The following is a 24,604-nucleotide window of genomic DNA, read 5'->3' on the forward strand; positions in this document are numbered from 1 at the left end:
TCATGTTCACTGCACACTAATTATGTATACGTAAATTCAGTTTACATAGTGTATGTAAACTCAGTTTACGTAGTGTATGTAAACTCAGTTTACATGAGTTAAGTAAACTGAGTTTACATACACTACGTACACTGAGTTTACATACACTATGTAAACTGAATTTACATAAGTAAGTTAAGATTGAGTTTTAGTTCATGTAAACTGAGTTTACATACACCATGTAAATTGAGTTTACGTAGTTTATGTAAACTGAGTTTACATACGCCAAGTATTTCGGTGTATGTTATTCCATTTTAGAATATGTACGTAAACTAAATTCACGTGAGACCTATATGTAAACTTAAATTACGTTACCTTTCTACGTAAACTTAAATCAAACAAATCGATGTAGATAGACAAACGTGAAATTAACAACAACTATAAACATCCATAAATCATAGAGCAAACGATAAATAGAAACTCGAAGAAATTTATGAAATTCACTTACTTGTATTAATCGAGTACGTATCAATGGAAGAGATGTTGATTCAATTGACGATTTTTGTAGGTATTGATTGCATATCCATGGTGGTTTGTGGGTGAAAAATGGGTGAGGGTTCAAAATGATAGTAAAAGAAGGGTTTTTAGAAATTTAGAAGAAGAGGGTAATTTTGGTATTATTGTAAAAAAAATTAATAAATTTGGGTGTAACTATGATTATATAGGGTGAAACTAGAAAGAGTCCAATTTTAACTAACAAAATACACAATCAATAACTATTTTAAAATTTCGATACATTAAAAATGATTGTGCCTATACGTTACACATCGTCAAAGATTAATTACACTTTTTAATTACACTTAAAAATTAAGATTTTGATATATATAGATTAAATAAATTAGATCGATTTTTTTTAAGAGAATAAAAAATAAAATCTTTTTTCTTAGACTTTAAGCTTTTCCAGCAACTTTTCACGTTTTCAATAATCCACTTATCTCTCTTTCTTCCACCGCGCTTTTCAACTCAAAACCACGATTCCAGTATATTCCAACATCCATTGTCATTCATCTTCCACAATCAGGTATCTTCACTTTTCGCTTCTTCGAATCACTACAATGTCGTTAATCTCTTAAACCTTATTAAGATCATAATTGACCACATTTTTAGCAATCTTGCTTATCAATTAATCCAACCGTGTTAATTGATAAACACAAATCCATCATTGAGTAATTCAGTGGAAATTGAATTGTTATTTTGGGTTAAATTAATTTAATCCATTTTTAGTAATCTTGTTTTTTTTAATTTTTAATCAATCTAAGCGTGTTAATTGATAAACACGAAATCATTGTTAGATAATTGTGTAGAAATTGAATTGCTATTTAGGGTTAATTGGGTTAATTGAATTTGAATTTTTTTCTATTTTTTTTTTGTATTTATCGTTGAACGAGATTTTGTACATTTTTGGCTTTTGGATACCTAATAAAGGTTACGTGTGTTGAATGTGTTTGAAAGTTTGTTTTTTTGCGGCTATTTTTGTTTTTGCATTCAAACTTTACTTGGTAGGGTTTTCATTTGTTTGATATATTTAAAGGTTGCTTAATTAAAGTTTGCTTCTTTGAGTCGGTAAAATTTGTATGAATTAGTCATTGTTGTCATAAATTCAGAATTTGCTTGGAAACTGGGAAACTTCAAAAAGAAGATAACTTTGTGTGTTCTTTATCCATTTATAGTGTGTGGAATTGGATTTTGAGTTTAATTTGATTGTTGGGTTTTTGATTTTGAATTGGTTTTGTGGTGAATTTTGTTTAGGAGATAAGTGAGGTATTAGAAATTGGATTTTGAGTTCAATTTCATTGTTGGGTTTCTGATTTTGAATTGGTATTGTGGTAAATTTTGTTAAGGAGATAAGTGAGGTGTTAAGATCTAGAATTTGGATTGGATTCAAGTCAATTTATCTAGTTATAGTGTCTGAAATTGGATTTTGAATTCAATTTTGTAGTTGGGTTTTTGAGTTTGGATTGGTTTTCTCTTTCTGGTGGATTTTGGATCAAGGAGATAAGTGGGGTGTTAGGAATTGGAATTCGGATTGGGATTGAAATTGTTGTAATTGTTGTGATTTGGTGATTTTCAGAGAATTGAGTTGATTGATGGGGGGTCAAAGTTCCAAAGAGGATAATAATTTGAGGCGGGATTCATTGCGTTCAAGTTCATCTGCTTCTGCTTCTTCTTCTTGGAATTCATATCCGGACCCTCATTCGGGTTACGGTCAGGGCGGTTATCCTCCTTATACTTATGATTCACAACAGCCTACGCACGAGTCACAACAACCTTCTTATCAACCATATTATGATGCCCGACCTCCTCCTCCTCCGCAAAACTATGGATATGAGCCTCAAACTAGTGGCAGAGTGCCCCGTCATGACGATCAGAGAAAGTTAGATAGGAAATACTCAAGGATTGCTGATAATTACAACTCCATAGACGAGGTAAAAAATGCTTTACATGCCGATTTTGTATAGTTTTTATCTTTAGCTTATCATGAAATCAACCCATGCTGCTATCTTTTTCTTCCTGATGAATTTAAAGCTCTACATTTTTCTATTTTTGTATTGATATTTATGTGATTTGGCATGGCCTGGTTGAAAATGATGTTGTCTTACAATTTTCAAATTTCCTTCTCACCGACAATGCTACTTATTCATCTTTTTTCTTTTGGGAAAATTATTTGCTCTTAATCATTATTTCAATTCTTAACTTCTAGTATATTTTTTTATACTTATATCTCATTACAGGTGACTGAAGCTCTTGCACGTGCAGGCCTTGAGTCTTCCAATCTTATTCTTGGAATTGATTTCACCAAGAGCAACGAGTGGACAGGTTAGGCCATATCTATACATTTATAGTTTTCTAAGCTAAGATTTTAATTTATGCATTATACTGTTGTGAAATATATGCTGAGCTCGATGTTGCTTTCAGGAAAGCATTCATTTAATAGAAAAAGCTTGCATCACATCGGGAATGGTCCGAATCCCTATGAACAGGCAATATCCATTATTGGGAAAACCTTGGCTGCATTTGATGAGGATAACTTGATTCCTTGTTTTGGATTCGGGGATGGTATGTCTCTGAAAGTTCTCTCAACTCAGATATTGTAGAATTTTTGTTTGTGGTTTAAAATGTGCTAATGGGCATTACCGTGATATTATGGCAGCATCAACACATGATCAAGATGTCTTCAGTTTCTTTCCAGATGAAAGATTTTGCAATGGATTTGAAGAAGTTTTGAGTCGGTATAGGGAAATTGTTCCTAATATTAAACTTGCAGGTCTATATCTCCTACTTGTCTTGTTGCTCTTATAGAAATTATATTTATTCATGTTATAGATATTGTAATACTGAGCTAAAAATACTTATGTTTTAACGTCAGGCCCTACATCCTTTGCACCCATTGTTGAAATGGCCATGACAATCGTTGAGCAGAGTGGAGGCCAATACCATGTTTTGGTGATAATTGCAGATGGCCAGGTATTCTATTCGTTACCCAGTATGTTTAGGGTTATCTTTGAGCAAATCAGAGAAGACTGGACCGCTTCTTGCTTTCTCCTTCATTTATCTTTCTATTCATTCAAAGGATTAAGTAATTGGACAACAAAGATGAACAGAATTGAAATTTTTTGTCTAACTCAGATCATACAACTTGTATTTATAATTACAATGGTGTTACAGTAAATACATTGAATGCCCAATTGATTAGCACTAACCTAGGAAACTGTATAGTCTAGGAATATTAGCAAGTAATGAAGGAAGTTGTATTGTTTAGGAATATTGACAGGTTTACTTAATTCTAACAATGTAGATGGCTTTGTTTGGTGCAGGTAACAAGAAGTATTGACACTGAACATGGGAGGCTCAGTCCACAGGAGCAGAAGACCGTGGATGCCATTGTCGAGGCCAGGTGATAATGCTGCAAAGTTATTCTCAATATTGTTCCGTTTTTACGAACATCTTGTCTTACTTATCTACTTTGTCACAGTAAATTTCCTCTTTCGATCATATTGGTTGGTGTTGGAGATGGACCTTGGGACATGATGAAGGAGTTTGATGACAATATGCCAGCTAGGGCCTTCGATAATTTTCAGGTAAACAACGAAGAGCATGCAAAATATCTGATTAAATAACGCTTGTTAAAATGTTCTAAAATTTTGGAATTCATCATCTGAATTATTGTGGAATTCTCTTTGTGCTTCTTTAGTTTGTGAATTTCACGGAACTTATGTCGAAGAACATTCCTCCTTCACGAAAAGAGGCAGCATTTGCTCTCGCAGCATTGATGGAAATTCCTTCTCAGTATAAGGCTGCAATAGAGCTTAATCTACTTGGGTAAAATTTTGATTTGTTACCTTCAGTATTATTATCTCTTTTCTTCAAAAATATCTCAAGTTCATTTCTGACAAAAATTTGTTGATATTTGTGCTTATTAATCTTAAACAGTAGTCGGAAGGCCAATGCTCCAACTAGAGTCGCCCTCCCAACACCCTCTTATGGTTCGGCGTCTTTTGGTACTTCAAAACCTTATGGTTCGGCATCTTCTGTCCCTTCAAAACCTTCTCATGCTGCTAGTTTTGAGCGGAGTGCACCTTCTTACCCACCTTCGTACCAAGACGTCGTCAAACAAGTTGTTGGCACAGCTCCTTCTGCCCCAAGTTCTACTTATGAAAATCAGGTACAACTTACGAAGTGCTTCTAATGAAAACGTGCCATGTTCTCGATCTCGATCGGGCATGTTGGTTACAAACATGAATGTTACATGAAATTGCTCGAGTTATATGAATATATGTTTGCTTTTCCTTGTAGCTTTTGGGGCTATCTTGACATGCCTCAGTTGACTAATTAGATTACTTGTCCAACAAAGCATATACTCTGTCTAATGTGGAGAGATGAATGGCATCATTTACATGCTTCATTATGCTGCATAGTTTTATGGTCTCGTTTTCCTATTTAATATATATCTGAAAGGTACTTGTCTGTTTGTCAACTGCCATTCATCCAGGCTGTATTATTTGCATAATTTTATTGTTCGGTTGCTTCCGGTGCATTTTATATGTTTAATATAGGGATTGAGTATGAAATGGTTCATGTTATTAATTTATCATGAGAAGATTTCCTTACAGCAAAATTAACAAATTAAATTGTTCTTCTACAGCTTTGCCCTATATGTTTGACCAATGAAAAAGATATGGCCTTCGGATGTGGGCATCAGGTAAACACAATATTTTCAAGAGCAAATGTCCTAATTGGTCCCCTAAAAAAACACAGACCTATTGGTCCATGAGCAATAAAAAATACAGATCTGGTTTATAAGTATTTTGGATCAAAATATTTTTTTTTAAGATAATATTTTATTTTATTCACATCTGAGATTCTTAAGGATCAAATGAATATTTCTTTGTTTTTTTAAAGACCAAAAAAGTCTTGGTGTTATTTATTTAGCATGGGACCAATTTAGTTATATACTCTATTTTCAATTTCTTCCCATATTTCTGAGGTAAACAATAGATTGGGAGAATGCTTATGATTTCTTTGTTACATGACAGACATGTTGCGAATGCGGACAAGATCTTCAAACGTGTCCCATCTGCAGGAGCCCCATTAACACCAGAATAAAACTTTACTGAGCAGCATCTTCTATTGGAAGGATTTGTTTATTTGTATTCTTTAATTTTTTTTATATGGTTGTATAAAATATTGGATCAAATATTTGTTTCTACAGTGAAACATGGTTTTCTGTATGTCAGTTGTAAGTTGTAACATTCCTTGATTTTTTTTGCCCCATTCATTTTGGTTTCTGACAATATTGGTTTGACAGCTTAGCTTAGGGTGGTATTTGTACAGTTTTAATTGATTCAATTTGGTTTGATTTGTATTAATTGTGGCTTTAAAATGTGAATTTCGAATACAAGACGGAATTTCCAGATTTTGGACCAAAATAATAAATAATAATTCAGTCTCCGAGGTCTTACTTTGGCTCTGTTTGGTAAAAATAGCGGATAGCTGATAAGCTAGCTGATAGCTTTTAGCTGATAAGCTAGCTGATAGCTTTTAGCTGATAAGCTAGCTGATGACTGATGACTGATAAGCTAATTGAAGTGTTTGGTAAAATTAGCGGTTGAACTAGCTGATAAATGTAAAATTACATAAAAGGACATTATTAATTCATATAAAATTTATACTAAGATATTTGATAATTTAAATATTTTAAATTTAATAAATGTTTGTATTTTATTAAATTATTGTTTTTCGGTAATAATAGATGCTTATAATGAATATTATCTTTTGAATTTTTTTTTTGAATGTTACATGTACTATATTATTAACAACGGGAAGGTATATTTGATCCTTCAAAAAAAAAAACGGAAGGTATATTTGAATGAAAAAACTTATTAAAAGTTAACGTGCTGAAAAAAAATAATGGAATGTATATTTATAATTGAATGAAATAACGGAAGGCACACATGCAGTGAAAAAGATATGTGCAGCTGGACTATTACACAGGCAATGAAATAAACAACATAAGGGTAAAAGTGGGTTTTGATAAAAATAATAAGGGTAGAAGTGGAAGAAATATTAATAAGCTATAAGCTATAAGCTCAAACGCTACTTGGAATAGCGTCTGAAAAATAGCTTATAAGCTCGTGGAAATTCGTGAAATAAGCTATAAGCTCGTTGTAAAAAATGTTACCAAACAGAGCTTATTTTGTCAGACGAGATTATAAGCTATCCGCTATAAGCTATAAGCTCTTTTTATGGCCTTACCAAACAGAGCCTTTGTGTGAAATCAAATTTAAGAAGTTTAGCTTAGCCCTTCCCAACTATTTTATGTTTTCTAACAAGTATTGGTTTCCTTAAAAAAAAAAAAACAAGTATTGGTTAACTCTTTAACCTTTGGTACTCGGTTCAAGACTCGGCATTGAGAAAGAACATTTATCTCTTTTCTAATTCTTTCTCTCCTGCATCTCTATCCCCTTCTCTTCAAGATTTGAATTTAATGTAGTTGTGATCTCACACATTCGTGCGGTCACATATGGACGATGGTGCAGTGATTGGCTCTCAATTTTAACCAAGTGATTTGGATTAAAATACATGATTGTAACACGAGTCTTCTAATGTTTGTCGGATCAAATGTGTGGAACGTGACCATATAGAATCACAATCCATTTCCTTAAAATACATCTTTAGAGATGTGATTTGATCCAAGTAGCCGACCATACTTAAACGGATAAAACATGGTTGTTGTTGTTATACATCCTAGAGAAATGATATTTTGACAACCACTTTTTGACAACTTTTGGACAACTTTCTCTCTCATACTCACATGATGTTGTTATTATCTCTCTTCCTTTTTCTCTCTCCATTGTTTTTGACCAATAAGAAGTGAGAAAAACAAGGTTGTCAACAAAGTTGTCATCAAATGGATGTCAAAATATCATTACTCTACATCCTATGGGTATGTTGTCACAAAGTAAAAAGGGGTGATTGTTAAAAATCTCCATTGAAGGAAAACACAATAAATGTCATTGTACGATGAAGTTTAATCAGATGCAATTAAGTTGGAACAAACCTGTTTTTGTTAAACTTAATCTTGTATGATAAAATTTAATCAGATACAATTTTGCAAACTCTAATCTTATATAGACTCTTATTTTTGTTTGTTTTCGAAAATATTTTCAAAGAGAACATTTTCTAAAAGTAAAAGTGACCTCGTTTAGCATATACACTATAAATACATTTCGTTTTTATACTCCCAATACATAGTTTAAAAAATAGGTGTACTCTAAACTTAAAGTCTACAATGTGCACCACAAACTTCAAATTTATTGCATACATTTATGATATATGCATATATATTGTTGGGTTAATTATGTTTCTAGTCCCTATAAAATAGCGACCTTGTAAATTTAGTCCTTACTTAATTTTAATAGCATTTTTAGTCCCTAATTTTGTTTTTTTTGCCTTGAGTATTAGTCCCTACTCAATTCAAATTTGTTTAATTTATGCTTAAACTCTTAAATTTTTGAACAATTTTTTGCAGACATGTTTAGAACATTACTAAAAGTTCCTCCGCAAAAAATTATCGCAAAATTTGATTTCTACATCCAGATTTTATTACTTTTTATCTTTAACTTTTGTCGTTTTAAAAAATTCATATTTAATTCATTTCATGTCTGAAAATTCTAAATTTTAGTAAACGAACCTTTCATAGTGTTCTAATCTTGTCTCAAAATAATCGTTCAAAAATTTAAGAGTTTAAGGATAATTAACCAAACTTTGTTTTAGCAGGGACTAAAATTCTAAGTAATTTTTTTTATAGGGACTAAAAATGCTATTAAAATTAAGTAAAGACTAAACTTACAAGGTCGCTATTTTATAGGGACTAGAAACATAATTAACCCTATATTGTTTTATCATATGTTTTCTCTTTGCAGTCTAGTCGAGGTAATTTTATTCTTAGACACTATCAAATATTAAATGTGAACACTTCTTTCAGTCATAATTCAAATCATATTTTATCACGCTGTTGGCATCTAGATTCTTCCGCCAACCTTCGTCTGTATTATTTTTGCCCCCCAAATGGAAAAAAAAAATAGAATACTCTTGCAATTGTAAGGGGAGTGTTGCGCATCTCACCAACAAAATTGCTCTCCCACATTTGAAAGAAGACTTTCAACACCCCCAACGACAATTAACTTCCATTCGTTTGTTAACATTTGGCTTAAGAGAGAACGATAATTAACTGCCGTTGGTAGTATTTTGGTATTTTTCAGATGTGAGAAAACATTTTTTGAAGTGTAAAGAACATTTTTCTTGTAGGGGTAGTTTTGTCAAAAGCATCCAAATCAATAAGCCCGACCCAGGCCCAAACATTCATAACCCAAAAGCCCAACAAAAAACCCAACAGAGTAAGAAGAAACAAAATGCAAAGGGTTTAAGAAATTGAAGAGAGAGAAAGTGAAGTATTATTCTCTTCTCAAATCTTAATCTACTCACTCTACTATGAAATTTCTTCAATCTCTCTTAGGTAAAACCCTCTTTCTTCTTCAATTTCATTCACATACCCTAATTTCAATAAAACTCACTTTTTTTTCCCTTCATTTTTGCAGGTAAGACCCGTTTTGCAGTGCGAAATTGGTCACTTCCACGGGTTTCGGGGCTCCGATTCTACAATGTTCCAGCAGAAGAGTATAACAGGAGAAACTACGCTAAAAATGTTCAGGAATACAACACTGTTTTGGGTTCTCTCAATGCTCAACGAAGGTCTTTTTCTCTTTCTCACTTTTCAGTTTTATGAAAAATATCAATTTTGTTGTTAGAAATGTAAAATGTTTGTCACATTATTCATTTTTAATTTTTAGGATAATTTTAGCTACTAATTTGAGCATGAAATGAAAAATATCAATTTTGTTTGTTGTTAAAAATGTAAAATGTTTTAAATTATTCATTTTTAGTTTTTAGGATAATTTTAGCTACTAATTTGAATATGAAATGAAAAAAAAAATGAAAAATATCAATTTTTTTGGGTGTTAACTTTTCGGTTCTCGAGGAAAAGGGTCCTGGTAATAGGAAGTAATAAAGTGTGGCCAAGAATTGTCCTACACAGTAATCGAACTCAGGTTTTCCTGAACGATTAGTCCGGTGGAGCTCATTAACCATTTGAGCCCAATTGCTTGGTTGAAAAATGTCAATTTGGTTGTTAAGAATATGAAATGCGAGTTAAATTAGTCATCTTTTTTTAGGATAATTTTAGGGATGTACTATGGTGCTAATTTGATCTATGTTTGATTCTTTAAGGGCCATATTGATATTTTTGTTTTCGAGTGACCAACTACATCTTAGTGTCTTTTGTGGAGGACTAATTTCGTAATTTGAGTATTTAAGATATATTAGGATTGACTTATTTGAATTTTTAACTTATTTAATGGCATAAACACGTGTGAGGCTCTTTATTCAAGCTTACGAAAACAGCTTGAGTTATAGGACCTGGCTCCTCTAAAGTGAGCAACTCACTTTAGAGTTTTAAAGTGAGTAATATCAAGTGTTAATTTACAAATCAAATGTAGACATTGTAGGTACATCATAACAAATCACGAGTTTGTTAAAATAACAACTCTTGCTTGATTTTCTCACTTTACACTTCACTCACTTTAGAGGTTTCACAATTTGAGTTATGACAAGACACCAAGCTATTTTTCAGTTTATTTTTGTAAGCTCTCCATAACAGTTTATGAAAATGGAGTAACTGTCCTCGTGAGCTTAGCTCAGTTGGTTAGGACAATGCATAAAATATGTAAGGTCCGGGGTTCAAACCCCGGCCACTACCAAAAATGAAAATGGAGTAACTTATAACTTATATGAAGACAGTTTGACTTTACTTAAGTATACATAAGTACTTAAATGGTAAGTGCTTGATTAAGCTGTTTATCCAAACAAGGCATTATATCAGAGTTTAAAAATATCAATTTGGTCGTTCTGAATATCAAATTTTAGTTAAATATCATTTTTAAGATGATTTTAGGGACATATAATCATACTAGTTCGATTCATATTTGACATTCTTAAGGACGGAATTCGTATTTTCATTTGTGTTTTCAAATAGATCTTAGTGTTTATTATGGAGGACTAATTTGAGTATTTAGGGCCGGTTTGGATTGAGTTGCATTTATCTACTGCCATAAGCACCTTTGCGACTATTTTAGAGAACTTATGGAAACGGCTCATGGCATGTCCTTAAGCTGTTTTGAGCTTGTTTTCATAATCTTTTCAGGATAGCTTATGATAACAACTTATAACTTCTATGAAAATAGTTTGACTTTATTTAGTAGGATAGCGTGTCCCTAAAATTATCTTAAAATTAAAAATGGCTAATTTGACTCACGTTTTATATTCTCAAGGACCAAATTGATATTTTCAATTCTGAGGACCAAATAGTGTTTTTATTGGAGGACTAATTTTAGTTTTTAGGGCCTGTTTGGATTAAGTTGAATTTATTTATTGGCATAAACATTTGTGATTTTTGAGACTATTCAAGAGAATTTATCAAAACGGATTATGAAATGTCTAAGAACTTGCTACTCTGGACTCAATTATAAGTAAAAAAAAGATCTAAATTTGTTGGACTCAAATATAAGCAAAAGTTAGTTATCTATGTACAATTAATGTTACTACTCCAAAAACACCCTTACATTAGTTCATTAATGTTTCTTTCAAAAAAAATAAAATTAGTTCATTAATGTTGTGAGGAGATGACCATAATAATTAGGGGTAGGCTTGTAAGTTTATTTCATTTTTATATGAAATCATGAAAATCAAACGGAGTTAACTACCATCCTTAAAAAGCATGAAAGTTAGTATTTTTGCTTATAATTGAGTCCATAGGGAGTCTATTATAAGCACTCAACTAAGTTGTTTATTCAAACAGGGCATTGCTCTTTTACCTATTTATTTATTTATTTATTTTTTTCTGTTGATTAATTTAGACACCTCATTTGTCAATTGTTTTAAAATAATTATATTTTCGGGTATTATTTGGTAGGATTTTTTTGCTGAGAGATGTGTATGAAGATATGATGCTTGATGGAGTGAGGCCAACCCGTGAAACTTTTCATTCCCTTGCTGTTGGATCCATGAGAGGCTCTAGAATGCATGATGCTTTCTTCTTCAAGGACCAAATGAAAATCATGGGTTTGGTTCCTGATGTATGTGCTATTTTATTTTTCCTCATATGTTTTTGCCTGTACAACTTTTTGTTTTAAGCCATGCTGTTGATAGATATGGGTTATTGAATGTGTAATGTTTGATGGTGTATGATTGAAAAATGGATACTTTACAGATTTTGTTGATAACTTGCACCAACTAACTGGGTTGCTTGTTCTTCCAAAAAAAAAAGAAAAACTGGGTTGCTTGAAAATTGAAATTTCAGTTGGTTGATGATATATGTGATTTGAAGTTAACATCTTTTAACTAGTTTTTCCATATAATCTTTCCAAGATTCCATGCTAAATATGGTGGTTATTTTTACTCTTTTGTCAGAAAAATGTGACTTCAAATGACTGTAGCTAAAGGCTGTAGACTTTGTATTTATTTTATAATGTGGCAGACTTGTTTTGTGTGCATATATTCATGAAAAGTGATTGGGTATGCGTATCCATTGCAGAATCATTGTTCAATTGTTTTCTCGTATCATCATGCCATATCCCTCCTATTGCATGTTGACAACATAGACTTCGACTTTTCATGCTTTATTTTGAAGATCAATGACTACTCTCATATTGATGATGTAGGTTACTTTCTACAACTTTCTAATTTCAACCTGTGGGAAATGCAAGAACTCTGATCAGGCTGTTCAGGTACCTGTCGCCATCTACTTGTAGACAGGCTTTTAATATTCTACTGCATTAGAGGTGCTTATTACTTCCTTGTCTTTATATGCATAACGTTTTGTTGTCCTTTAAAATGAAGATTTTGGAGGAGATGAAATCCATGGAAGTAAAGCCAAATGTACAAACCTACATCTGCTTGCTACATGCATGTGCAGCCCAAGGACGCATAGACCGAGTGTATGTCATATTGCTACTTCTTTATTATCTAATCTATATTCTACTTAATAAAAAAATGACCTAAAGGAAACATGCCATTTTTTTATGATTTTGTTTTTCGTCCAAATCGGTTTTTTAGTATCTGTTTTTACATGAGTTTTACTACCACTATTTTTTTTCTACCAAAACTTGATTCTTTTCATTCATTCCTTCACATAGGAGTATTTCGTATTTCACCTTCTCTGTTTTTTATGTTGTCAAATGCACATCAGCTTCATCTTTACCTTTATATGTTTTTATTTTTCAAAAAAATTAATTATTTAAATTAATGATCCAGGCATGCAATTGTCCGTGATATGACTGCAGCTGGTCTGGGATTAAATAAGTTCTGCTATGCTGGGCTTATAGTTGCACACCAGAACAAAACACCTTTTACTGATGATTTCGATGCAAAAGTAATTTCCGTATCTATTTCTTGATTTGACACGTATTATGCTGTATTTCCCAGCAATCTCTGAACTTGTTATTCTGTTGAAAAAGGTTATTGAGTATGTGGAGAGGTCAAAGCAATGGACTTCAGTAGAAACTGACAGCGCCAATGCTGAGAATGTGATGGTGGGTGTTACTGATGAGGAGTTATATAACTTACCAACGGCAGAATACGTTACTAGGCGTGGAGGATTCTTGAATAGGCCCTTTGTTGCATACCATACTGCATTTAATGCTGCTGCGGATTTCAAGAATGTTAAGGTATGAAGTTCCATGTTTGTATGACTGTTCATGATATTTTTAAATGGTTCTTGGAGAGTTGTTGTCATCTAGCGGTGCTATAGTGTTAGTGTTGCGGAATTTCAGCAAACTGCTATGCGATACGCAATTTAGTACAAAGTGTTGTCAAATAGCAGCTATATCAGCTCTACAACACTCTAGCATAGCCTGCATAGTGAAATTTGAACAAACCGTTATTTTTCGTGATCGGTGGTTGACAATTCTAGGTTCTTGCATGCTTCTATGTTCTCTTATTCTGATGCTGCCTGTTTGTGTGGCATGAAATCATTCAATGTGCATCTAGACAGACCTAGTAAGAATTGATCATGTGCGAATTTAAATCTGGATGTATATTTAGCGTTTAAGTCAAATTAAGATATCCACTTTACCGGTTAATAATATTGTATATTTCTCTTTAATAATTCTTTACCTACTTCATTCTGGCTTACTCGTGGGAAGGGATTTTGTTGTGATGTTATTGTCTATTAAACCAGAATGTTACATGACACTCTTCCTTTTAATGGTAGCTCTCAATGTTCTCCTATTATGATTATGATTACACTATGTACTGACCAGTAAAAAAAATTAAATGAATGACAGTGATATAAATTAAAGGATCTCTTTGTTTATTTTTTATGCTTTCTAGTTTCTATGGAGTAATATTCTCAATTAGCAAACTACACCTTTCTTCTATGTTTAGCCTTTATAGCACGCATGATGGTTTTAATTTGTTGAAGATAAAACAGAAGATTGTAGAACTTAGACTTCCTATTTTATTTGGGGCTAATAATTTAAAGCTTAAGATATACTCCCTCCGTCCCTATATGTAAACCCCCTTTGCCTTTTTCACATTTCTTAAGAAAAGTTAGTGTAATTAATGTGTCTATTTTGTGCGTTAATATTACCAAATTGTCCTTTGTTTGTATGTGTATTAAATTTGACTTTACATATTTCAAGACAAGTTAGTAGTATTAATTAGGGGTATGTTTAGGAAAAAAATAATAAATGCATCTAGTAATTTGAAAAGGAGTTTACATTTAGGGACAAAAATAAAATCAAATGGGTTGTTACATATAGGGACGGAGGGAGTAAATTTGATCATCTTTGTTTTTGTATTTCCTGAAGGGGAATCAAATATAAGAAAAGAGCAATTTCTGGTTTCTGTTTTATTTTCCTGCCAGTTTAGTTATTGGTGAAGCACAGTTATCTTTTTTTATTGAATCACATCTAATTAAAAAGGGCAACCCGGTGCACTAAAGCTCCCGCATACGCTGGGTCCGGGATTATTTGATTTAAAATTTGTGTTTTCTGTAAGAGCAGTGGTTGCCCTGATTTAAGCCCATTTTTGTAGATTTGTTTATATATCAAATGCGGCATATGGTGTTTAATCATAAGTAGATTCCAGATTGAAAATCTAAGCCTCTCATTCACTTTGAGACCTTGGAATGTGCTCCTCTCAAGGTCTCAGGTTCGATTCTCCCCGGAGTCAATTTCAGTGGGCTAGTTTGCCTTAAAAAAAGCTTTATATTTCTGGTTTTTATTATCATCACATTCACACATCATTTGTTTCTTTGCCTGTTCAGTTTTTTATTGTTATATTCGTTAATATCTTTTCTTTTTTGGTTTTAAATCGTCTTTTAAAATTTGTATGGTTGATGTCTAATTTCGGCAGTTGACGGATGCACTTCTTGAAATGCTGGAAAAGGAGAAGAAAACCCCTGATATCTATATTGTCATGCAAGTAATTAGGTAATTGATTATTAAGTTCTTTTGTTGTACTATTTAGATAGCCTGAAAACATGCATTCTATCATACTATAGCTTTATGTTAGTATGTAAATATAGATTAACCAAGCTGGAATTCATGCTCGCTTTAAAGTTAGGCACTAATTATATCCATTACCGGTGCATTGATTAATTGCTTCTCAATTGCTTGCATCTAGTGCATGCCATTGTCTAGGTTTTAACATGTCTTAGTGTTACAAATGGTGTATGGTGTCATGCCAAAAATCTTTTAAAGTTCATCGGCACCTAGTTGAAACAAAGCAACCATTTAGTGACAAGAGAAAATTTATTGGAAATACTTGTCAAAAGTATGAAAATACTTTGCTACATCAAGAATAATTTTCATTCAAGTTTTTTGAACCTGGTTATATTGTCATTCGAGATGCTGCTAGCAACACATTCTCTTACACACAAAACACACTTTCTAACATAATCCCTTCTGTTGGTTGCAATTCATGAGTCTCACCAAATTTATGTATGATCCAAATAATTTAATGGATCATTATGAATTTCAACTAATAGGAGGGAGTGTGTCGCTAGCCTCCTCTTTTATCATAATAAAGGACAAGTTGGCCTCATAAAGTGTTGCAAACTCTCAGATATTGAAGTACTATAAAGTGTTGTCAGAATGAACACTTTTTTATTTTTTAATATTCTGATTGTAAAAACTAATACATACATAGGAGAAAATATGGAAAATTTCTTATAGCAATAAATCTCGTTATTGAGAAAGCAAATCTGAATAGAGATTTTAGCTAACCACCTCGCTTATCTCTTATTAACATTTACCTAACACCAGAGAAAAAAATGAAACTTCAATAACTAGAAAAAAAACAGATTCCTATGCTTTAGGGGTTGATATCAGAATTAAAACAGGTTCCTAAAAATTAGGTATTGATATCAGAGTTTTAACACTCCCTCTCAAGCTGATGGATAGATGTTGATCATTCCTATTCTGGACTTCAAATCTTCAAACTTCATTCTAGGAAGAGATTTGGTTAGTCTATCTGCCACATGTGTGTGTGGATCTGACTACAATGTTACCAAGTTTCTCTCCACGTATAAGTGGCAAGTGCAATACCCAGTAGTTGATTTGCGATCTGAAATAGGTCCTGCCCAATCAGCATCTGATTAGATTCCAATCCCCTTAGTATCACCCTTTTGAAAAAAAAAATCCCTTTGCCTGGTATCATCGTCAAGTATCTAGCGATTGTATGAACAACATCTAGATGTTCTTCATTTGGTTTGTTCATCAGTTCATGAATTGGCTCAGAATACTAACTGGAAATGCTATATCTGGTCTATTGTTTGACAAGTTAATAAATTTCTCTACAAGCTTTGGATACCTTCCATCTGTTTTACTTGCTGGGTAGTGGCTAGTTGTATAAATCATGGATGGTACCAGCTATTTTACCATTATTAAATTGAATGAAAGTTAAAAGCGATAAAAAAAACCAATATCTTTTAGTTAACTTATCAATGATTCCTTAAAATCTACTACTGCTCTTTGAAGGATGCCTTCAGGTTGGTCAAGTTTTGCTTTTACAATACTATTTTGTTCTAGTAAAAGAAAAATACTATTTAGTTATTGAAAGCTAAATATCCTCCTAAATGCATAATATTGCTTTAATTATTGAATTCATTAATCAAATTTATGGCATGTCTTGCTGAGCCTGGTTTTTAAAATAACTAGCTTTTGCAAATCACACAGCCGTGTTTTGTACTCGTTTATTAAGCAATTATATGTAGAATATAGCCTTACTTGTTAGCATCAGCCAGAAAAACCCTAACCCATAAACAAAACTGGGCACCAAGCAGACATGATGTAGTATTACTAAAAAGTGTTATGCACACTTTTTTTTTTTGAGAACTCAAGGTCCGACTAATCCAAGGGATCCAATCCCACCGTCCCACTTGTGGGGACCCCATTAAAGCCTTATGGACTAGCCCACCGAAATTGGCACCGGGGGGAATCTAACCTGAGACCTTGAGAGGAGCACTCTCCAAGGTCTCAAGCCAATACCACCAGGCAAGTGTTATGCACACTTATCTCTATATCTGTAGGATATGTTAATTACTTAACATAATTGCATATAGAATGTATAAGGAGTCCAAATGTTTTTCATGAGTCTTTTCATAGTTGTAATCATATTAGGCTTTGCTTGTACTGCACAATTACTTGACCTACATTATCAGTATTAATGAAAGCATTAGGTTAGTGTTTTTGCAATGCATATTTTACGCATTCAGAATACTTGTTAAAGTTTGTTGATCTGTTCTATCTTTTCAACGTTTTCCCTTTAACTTCAACGACAGCCATAGAATGTAACCCATTTGGAATTTCGGGGACGTTGCTAATAATAGACTATGAACTATTTGTAAAAGGAATAATTGTAACCATCAAACTTGGTCATTTTGGTTGTGGTGAAGTAAGGAAATATGTTTACAATTTCAACTTTTTTGGTTTTAGACTAGATCCTCATTTCTTGTTGATGTTTCACTTTCTACTGTTTTTGTTGTCTGTTATATACAAATTTCAGTTTTACTTCTGATTACCATTATTATGCAGGTGCTATTGTCATGCTGGAGAGATTGACCGTGGTCTTCAAGTTTTTGAGGACTTTCTAGCTTTAGGGAAGGGTAATGCTGCAGAAATTTATGTGGTGAGTTTTCTCACATATAGTTTCTAATACAATAAATACCAAATCTTGTAGTTGAATGCTTATATTTCCTCAATCCTCATATATCAGAAATGTGACGTGACCTGTTTGGATATACTTATTTGTGCTTATCTACTGGTATAAACACTTGAGGCTGTTTGAGAGAGCTTATGAAAACAACTTATAGCTTATATGAAAAGAATTTAGCTTATTTGATACAGAAATAGCTTATGCATGTGAATTTTTATGATATGTGCTTTTGCTATAAGTGCTTAACTAAGATGATTTTCAAAACAGCCTATGTATGCCTTTTTTTAGAAGTGGTGAGCCCATATGTGTGTGAATTTTAAAATGCTGATTGCTCTCTGTAGGGCTGTTTGGTTTGTGAAAAATGCTTTTTGTTTCCATTTTCTATTTTCATAGCTACAAAATTGCCATGCTGTTTTTACTATTTTTGGATACAAATATTTTAAAACTGAAAATAAAATGAAAACAAGGTGATAGTTTTGAATTTTAATTTTGCTTCAAAAAAAGGTTTTGAATTTAATGTTAAAACAAAACATTCTCTCAAACTAAACAGATCCTTAATTTCTACTTCTGCTCTAGCATTTAGTTTTTAACAACTGTTCATGGTATATTTGGCTTAGAATCTGTGTTTTTGTTCTATTACAAATTTACAACAAAATATCGCCGCGGTAGTCTACGAGGAATATTGCCAACCTCTGCTGATGTTGACTTAGTACTAATATTTTCCATAAATTGTATAAAATGCATATTGATTAATGCATTTAAACCAACAATGACTGCAGACGCTTGCAGAGGGGGCAATGGTTGGCTACACTGAGAAAGGAATGCAAATTTCTATAGATATACTGGTAGGTTATCGTAGACACTTCATCGACTTTGTCAAGTTGAAATTAATTTGGTATGTTGAAAGATTTCAAATTTAAATCTGCAATTGTAGACAAGAATGAATGAAAGAAACTTTTTCATGAATTCCAAAATGGGAAGTGAGCTCCTGATTATGGCTGCTGGTGAAAAGGTAAACAAAACTCTTCCAATTATACCCTCTTGTTATGTGTTTCATATCAGATACTTAACACATGCTGCCTGCTTGTTAAATGTGTGTATTTTGTTGTTTTTTATTTCATAGACTGGAGGATATACTAATGCTAACTACATATGGGACTTGATGCGAGCTCGTAACATATACCCTTCGTTAGCTGCAGTTGAAGCATACTACCAGGGTTTGAAAGTGAGTTATTCATCTCAGCATTGCATCTTACTTTTCATGTGCTTTGAGATATTTTCGTATTTGTTGCAAAAAATATTATATTGTAGAACACATTGATCTTTTATTTTCATTGGGGGTAGTAATTACAATGTGCATGTTTGGATTCACTTTTGGAAGAGCCAAAAGTGATTATCAAGTACTAAAATTTATTTTGGTATGTTAGTAGGGTCTGATTAAAATTGATTTTAACTTGAAACTATGATTTGTAGTTTTTGCCTCCAAACCAAACATGATTTTTACACTTAAATTGTTTTTTCAATTCACTTTCACATGAACTTATCCAAACATAAATCATTTTACCTTAAACTCACTTTAAAATTAAATTGTACAAAATCCATTTTTACCACCACAAAACTAAACACAAACTATGTTCAATTTTCATCCATTATTTAGGTTCAACATGTAGTTCACTTATTAAACCAGTTCACTAATTATTGCCCTTAGTAGATTGATTAATAAAAAGGAAATCTACTATTTATATATATAATCTAATCTAGCTATCTTACAATTGGATTATATCCTTGATGTTCACTGCTATGTACGTGGAATTGCAGGATCGACAGATTCCTCAAGATGATCCAAGACTCATGTTGGTTACTCAAATGTATGACAACCTTCGCTCGAGATTTAGAACATGAATGTATAGATATTAATGTTCTTTCCTTTTTGTTATGAAATCTGTTAGCTGTTGATAGGTTTTTCTATTTTGAAAAAGAAATCCATGAGTTGGTTACCAAGAATTTTTTACTTGATTCATGTATGAGTTGATCCTTGACATTCATTCCAAGTCTAAGGTGTATCTCATTAAAAACGGTGTACCAGTTCCTTTTATTATCGACCGTTGATTTATTATTTAAAAATAAATGAATGATAGAGATTAACTTCCTAATTTTTAATATATGTCCATGATTCATGTATGGTTTCTGTTGCTCTCTTTTCCCCTCACAATTTTCTTGTCTTTATAAATTTATAATTTGATATCCTAGTTTTAAAAATGGTAAGCTTTTTCTCTACCTATCCGAATTCTAATGTAGTCAGTGATATTTTTGTGACAATTTGATTGATAGATTTTTACTTAACAAGTCATTAATTCATTTAGACAATCTACCAGATTTGATCCAAGACAAATTCTGATCGCATTTAAGCATCAGAATTCAGCTCCAATTTTGTGGAAATAAAGGAGCAAGTCCAAATAAACAGAAACTAGAAACCTCTAAGAAACATAACATCTCTTAAATCTGCCAATATGGCATTCTAGGTAAAAGAAGGAAGAACTTCAAAATTTATTCTACTACTAGCAATGTTTAAACCATATTTCGCAAAAGCGTTAAAAACTTGGTTTGCTTCCCTTCGAACAATGCAGAACATTGCGAGCGCCGAGTCACATTATTACACGGGTGTCCAACATCACATATCTTCTTCATAATGAAATCAATGGCTGTAGAAGAAGAATCAGACTCGATTTCAGTGTCTCTGTCTTGAATCTGCTACTAATGATAAGCTATTAAGCCATACCCCAAGAAAAATTGTCCAAAGCTCAGCTACCATGTCATACCAAGGTTAAAGGTGAAACCAAGTAAAAAATTTCCCTACCAACCTTGGACAACTTCACCACTTCTTTTTTTTGGTAGTGCACTTAGTTTTTTTATTTGTAGTGGACAACTTCACCACTAGTTGCTTTAGCACCATGGCATCAAGTTTCACGATCCTAGCACTAGAAGGTTTCCAAGATAAACTCGGACACCAAACCTTGAACGCTTCTAACTTATCATCAAGACCATCCTACTTACAATGCCTCAAAGATCATATCCAATGGAGGTATATAAGCGAGTTTCATAGAATGATGAACCGTTCATTTTATTTTTCTCTTCATTGGAGGAACCATGATGTGTTAGAGTGGATAGCAACGAAATGGTCGAAGTATCTTAAATAAACTATCTTATCATCAAACTCGCATAAGAAAAATCATTAAAAGTGAGTTTTGCAGAAGTTGCTTAATTTTTTTTTTTTTTTTTTATCGTTGGAGAAAAATATGATTGAATTGCATAAATGTGATACTACAACATTGTTGGGAGCCACTTAATAATGGTTATGAAATTAATTTCGAGTTCCTTACAAACTTTGCTATTGGAGAAGTTTTTTTTTTTTTTTTGACAATCTATTGGATAAGCTTTAAAAGGCGACATAATACTAACAAAAATTTGAAGTAAAATACTACCTTTAATTTTTTCATTATCCAATTTAGTCTCTGACAATAAAAAATACTCAAAGTAGTCTTTGACATTTTTATAGTGATGACAAAATAATCAATCTGCAACATCGAGAGCTAAAATTGTGATTAAAACTAACTAGGAAACCAAAATTGTAAGTCAACTAAAGTCTAATATTTTTTTTAAAAAATTAAAATGGATTGAATATTTTTAAATAGTAAAAAAATAAATAAAAATTCTGTAAAACGTAGTCGTTTTGTTACTATTAGATTAGATTCACCTCCATCACATCACAATTCATAAACCCTAATTCAAATCCTCTTCTCTCACTCCTCAACCCTAAACCCCAATCTCCGGCAACACCACCGCCGCACAATTCCACCGTCGCAACCTTCTCCAGCGCCGCATTCTCCTCTTCAACCAAAAAAACACATCAGAACTATCAAATCAACAAAAATGAAAGTTCCGGAGGAAGAAAACAACGAGATTAACGCTACAACAATAGCATCGAATGATGAAAATTCGAATTCGGAACCGGAATCGGAATCGGAAACGGAAATGGAATTGAAATTGAAGAAATTGAAGATGAAGAAGAAACTGAAGATGGAAGCGAAGAAAGCTAATATGCGAGGTGTTTGTTATTTGAGTCGAATTCCTCCTCATATGGATCATGTTAAGCTTCGTCAACTTCTTTCGCAATTCGGTGATATTCAAAGGATTTATCTCGCTCCTCAAGGTATCTCGTTCTCTCTGCAACACCGACACTTCTGATCGAAGACGTCTGTGTCCAACACTGACACACACTTACACTGCTTATAACTTATAACTTATATGAATACAATAGTTGATATCGTTTGATTTTATTGTTATTATTATAGCAAAAGATAAAATAAGGTTAAATAGTTTAGGTGTACTATAAGTTGTTAAGCTACATTGGAGAAAAATGAAAATAAGGTGAAAACAGCTTATGGGCAATGTTATAATTTGTTTTCATAAGTTTTTCTAAATAGTCTCAGAAAACTTATGGTAGTAGATAAACTCAAATAAACTAATCCAAACAAACTCTATTATGTTCAATTTAATTGAGTTTTCTTGTTTAATTTGAATATTGTTAATATCACATTGTATTTTTGTTTAACAAATTGGCTCATAGGATAGGATATGATATATGAAGCACATATATGGACACAGATACCGGACACTGACACGCCAACACAATTTGAGAAAATCACATAATTCAGTGTAATTATATGTGTTGGTGTCGGACACGTATCGGTGTCGGACACGATACGTGTCCGACACCGGGACATGCCTAATCCAAGGAGTGCCCGTGCTTCATAGGATATGATAAGATAGACCATTTGTTGAATAGATTTTTTGACATTTCATACAACATAGTACTCACTTGGGGTTGGGTTATAAGCAAAAGTATCTAATCTCATACTTCGGGGCTGTTTTGATTAGTTTATTTGAGCTATCTACTACCATAAGTGTCCGTTTGAAACTATCTGACGTTTCACGCTCAGGTTTGGATTATAAGCAAAATCACTTAATCTCATAATCAGGGCTGTTTTGATTAGTTTATTTGAGCTTGTTTACTAGCATAAGTATCCATGAGATTGCTTGAGATAGCTAATATAAGCAGCTTAGGATATGTCCATAGGAAGTTTATAAAATTAGCTTAAAAAAGCTTAAGTAAGTTTATTATCCAAGCTTGGTTTTATCAAGAAATTTAGTTAAATCCTGCTAATCTTCTTTATCTGATTATCTCATTAAAAATATGTGCATTTTTGATAGTGTCCTGCGTGTGAACTTATTTTACGAAACTCTTCAAAGAGCCAATGGAAAATAAAACTATATTAATATAGTGGTATTTTAGAAATGATCTTATTAAATATTGGAATAGTTAAATTTCTTTATATTTGAAACCGCGGAATAAATGAGTACTTTTTTGCTTATATTCCAGACAATAGAGAGTGATATATTACTACTTGGTTAGTTCTAAAGTTGGTTGGTTTTAATTTGTTTTTTAACTTGCCAGATTCTAATGCCAGAGTGCAATCTAAGCGAGCCCGGGCATCCCAAAACCAATCTTATTCAGAAGGGTGATTATTATTTTTTTTTAAATGTTTAATTTGATCTTGGAATTGGATTGGATCAGTATCTAATTTAAGTTGGTATTTTGTTTATGTTGATGAGTTTTGATGATTAGTTTTTTGCTTTGTGATTGTGTAGATGGGTTGAATTCGCCAATAAATGTGTTGCCAAGAGGGTTGCCAATAACATAAATGGTGAACAAATAGGTATTTGTTTGACTCATTGTCATTTTTTACAAATTCTCTCGATTCTTGAATAGAAATATATCACTTGCTTTGACTTTTAATTCTTACATGGAAATGGCTGTTATCTTTCTACAATCATCTCTATTGTAAATTAGCTGAAGATAAGGATCTAATTGAATATTAGTAATTGATAATGTGTTGGAGATTTTAAACATCAAATAAATAGGAACATAATTTTCTTTTTCTTATTGTAAATGACTCTGGTATGGACGGATTACTTTGCTATATTATGTGGAAAAAAAATGGTGTTAGCAGGATTATGCACTTCTAGGGGATATACATGTTTTTTCCGGCAATGTGTGCTGCTGTTTCTTATTTAGTCTTTTGATGTAAATCACAACACAATACTACGCTGCCAACTCTAGAATTATTTTTATTCTTTATATTTGGAGAAACATAAAGAAAAGAAAACGTGTGCATAACAGTGTTTTCTTGTCGCTGGAATATTTTTTACTTTTCTGTTTGCAATAATTTGGTTTTGTGAGTTTCTGAATTCTATTTTGTTTACCTAGGGGGAAGAAAGAGGTCATCTTTCCACTATGACCTTTGGAATATTAAGTACTTAAGCAAGTTCAAGTGGGATGATCTAACTGAAGAACTAGGTAATTAGTTTATGACCAGTTCCTGATTTTATTTATCGACAAATAGGCATTTCAAGCTAAAGCAAGATATATTTGTTACAGCCTTTAAGAGAGCTACTCGGGAGCAAAAACTGGCATTAGAACTTTCTGCTGCCAAGAAAGAGAGAGATTTCTATATGTCCAAAGTTGACCAGTCGCGTACTTTGAACGCTATAGATGAGAGGTTAAAGAAGGTACACTCTCTCTGCACTTGACCAAAATTTATAACTAAATGAAATTATTGTGCCATGACTTAATTCAATTTCAGCATTTGCCCATTAAGAAAATAACATTGTGATTAGGTTTTCTAATTCAAAATATCGTGTTTGTTTTATGCTTTTGACTTTGAAATTAGCA

General features: G+C 32.5%; 3 protein-coding genes across 8 annotated transcripts in view; all 3 read left to right on the forward strand.

The window, feature by feature from the left end:
* The first annotated feature begins 960 nt into the window (after positions 1 to 960).
* LOC146913205 (E3 ubiquitin-protein ligase RGLG2-like) lies at positions 961 to 5,973 on the forward strand. 5 transcript variants are annotated; one of them, XR_015013344.1, is made up of 13 exons: positions 961 to 1,060; positions 2,111 to 2,465; positions 2,772 to 2,856; positions 2,956 to 3,096; positions 3,191 to 3,304; positions 3,407 to 3,504; positions 3,855 to 3,934; positions 4,013 to 4,118; positions 4,232 to 4,359; positions 4,471 to 4,702; positions 4,834 to 4,995; positions 5,183 to 5,239; positions 5,574 to 5,973. XR_015013344.1 is itself a non-coding variant. In XM_085716442.1 (12 exons), exons 2-12 carry the CDS (start codon positions 2,127 to 2,129, stop codon positions 5,652 to 5,654), a joined length of 1,461 nt encoding a protein of 486 aa, XP_085572568.1. In that variant the 5' UTR covers positions 961 to 1,060; positions 2,111 to 2,126; the 3' UTR covers positions 5,655 to 5,973. The 5 variants fall into 5 exon arrangements, 3 of the variants coding, with proteins under 3 accessions (XP_085572568.1, XP_085572569.1, XP_085572567.1); XM_085716442.1 differs by lacking the exon at positions 4,834 to 4,995; XR_015013343.1 differs by lacking the exon at positions 961 to 1,060 and having other exon boundaries at positions 1,597 to 2,465.
* A 3,001-nt stretch (positions 5,974 to 8,974) lies between these two features.
* On the forward strand, positions 8,975 to 19,992 carry LOC146913206 (Pentatricopeptide repeat (PPR) superfamily protein). Its single transcript, XM_085716445.1, has 13 exons — positions 8,975 to 9,055; positions 9,138 to 9,291; positions 11,567 to 11,729; positions 12,315 to 12,380; positions 12,493 to 12,590; positions 12,907 to 13,024; positions 13,110 to 13,319; positions 15,010 to 15,086; positions 17,691 to 17,784; positions 18,591 to 18,656; positions 18,746 to 18,823; positions 18,935 to 19,036; positions 19,630 to 19,992. Exons 1-13 carry the CDS (start codon positions 9,031 to 9,033, stop codon positions 19,711 to 19,713), a joined length of 1,335 nt encoding a protein of 444 aa, XP_085572571.1. The 5' UTR covers positions 8,975 to 9,030; the 3' UTR covers positions 19,714 to 19,992.
* Positions 19,993 to 21,577: 1,585 nt separating this feature from the next.
* The window catches only part of LOC146913207 (RNA-binding (RRM/RBD/RNP motifs) family protein), a 28,365-nt gene continuing 25,338 nt past the window's right edge, over positions 21,578 to 24,604 (forward strand). For both annotated transcript variants that reach the window (XM_085716447.1, XM_085716446.1), the window contains exons 1-5: positions 21,578 to 22,021; positions 23,327 to 23,390; positions 23,521 to 23,588; positions 24,140 to 24,229; positions 24,311 to 24,441. In XM_085716447.1, the coding sequence (XP_085572573.1) occupies positions 21,742 to 22,021; positions 23,327 to 23,390; positions 23,521 to 23,588; positions 24,140 to 24,229; positions 24,311 to 24,441 (633 nt within the window). In that variant the 5' untranslated portion in view covers positions 21,578 to 21,741. The remainder of the gene's footprint in view (positions 22,022 to 23,326; positions 23,391 to 23,520; positions 23,589 to 24,139; positions 24,230 to 24,310; positions 24,442 to 24,604) is intronic.

The sequence above is a fragment of the Medicago sativa genome, chromosome 6, assembly GCF_051527215.1.
Source record: "Medicago sativa cultivar Bolivia chromosome 6, Bolivia_mono, whole genome shotgun sequence".
In the NCBI taxonomy this organism is placed as follows: Eukaryota; Viridiplantae; Streptophyta; class Magnoliopsida; order Fabales; family Fabaceae; genus Medicago; species Medicago sativa.

What these genes read in the sequence shown, in the direction of transcription:
- LOC146913205 (XM_085716442.1), top strand. Translation starts at nt 2,127, where the DNA reads ATGGGGGGTCAAAGTTCCAAAGAGGATAATAATTTGAGGCGGGATTCA. An exon ending in TCCTAATATTAAACTTGCAG is followed by an intron (nt 3,305 to 3,406) that starts GTCTATATCTCC and finishes TTTTAACGTCAG; the next exon opens with GCCCTACATCCTTTGCACCC. An exon ending in TGATAATTGCAGATGGCCAG is followed by an intron (nt 3,505 to 3,854) that starts GTATTCTATTCG and finishes TGTTTGGTGCAG; the next exon opens with GTAACAAGAAGTATTGACAC.
- LOC146913206 (XM_085716445.1), top strand. Translation starts at nt 9,031, where the DNA reads ATGAAATTTCTTCAATCTCTCTTAG. An exon ending in CAAGGACGCATAGACCGAGT is followed by an intron (nt 12,591 to 12,906) that starts GTATGTCATATT and finishes TTAATGATCCAG; the next exon opens with GCATGCAATTGTCCGTGATA. An exon ending in ATTGTCATGCAAGTAATTAG is followed by an intron (nt 15,087 to 17,690) that starts GTAATTGATTAT and finishes ATTATTATGCAG; the next exon opens with GTGCTATTGTCATGCTGGAG.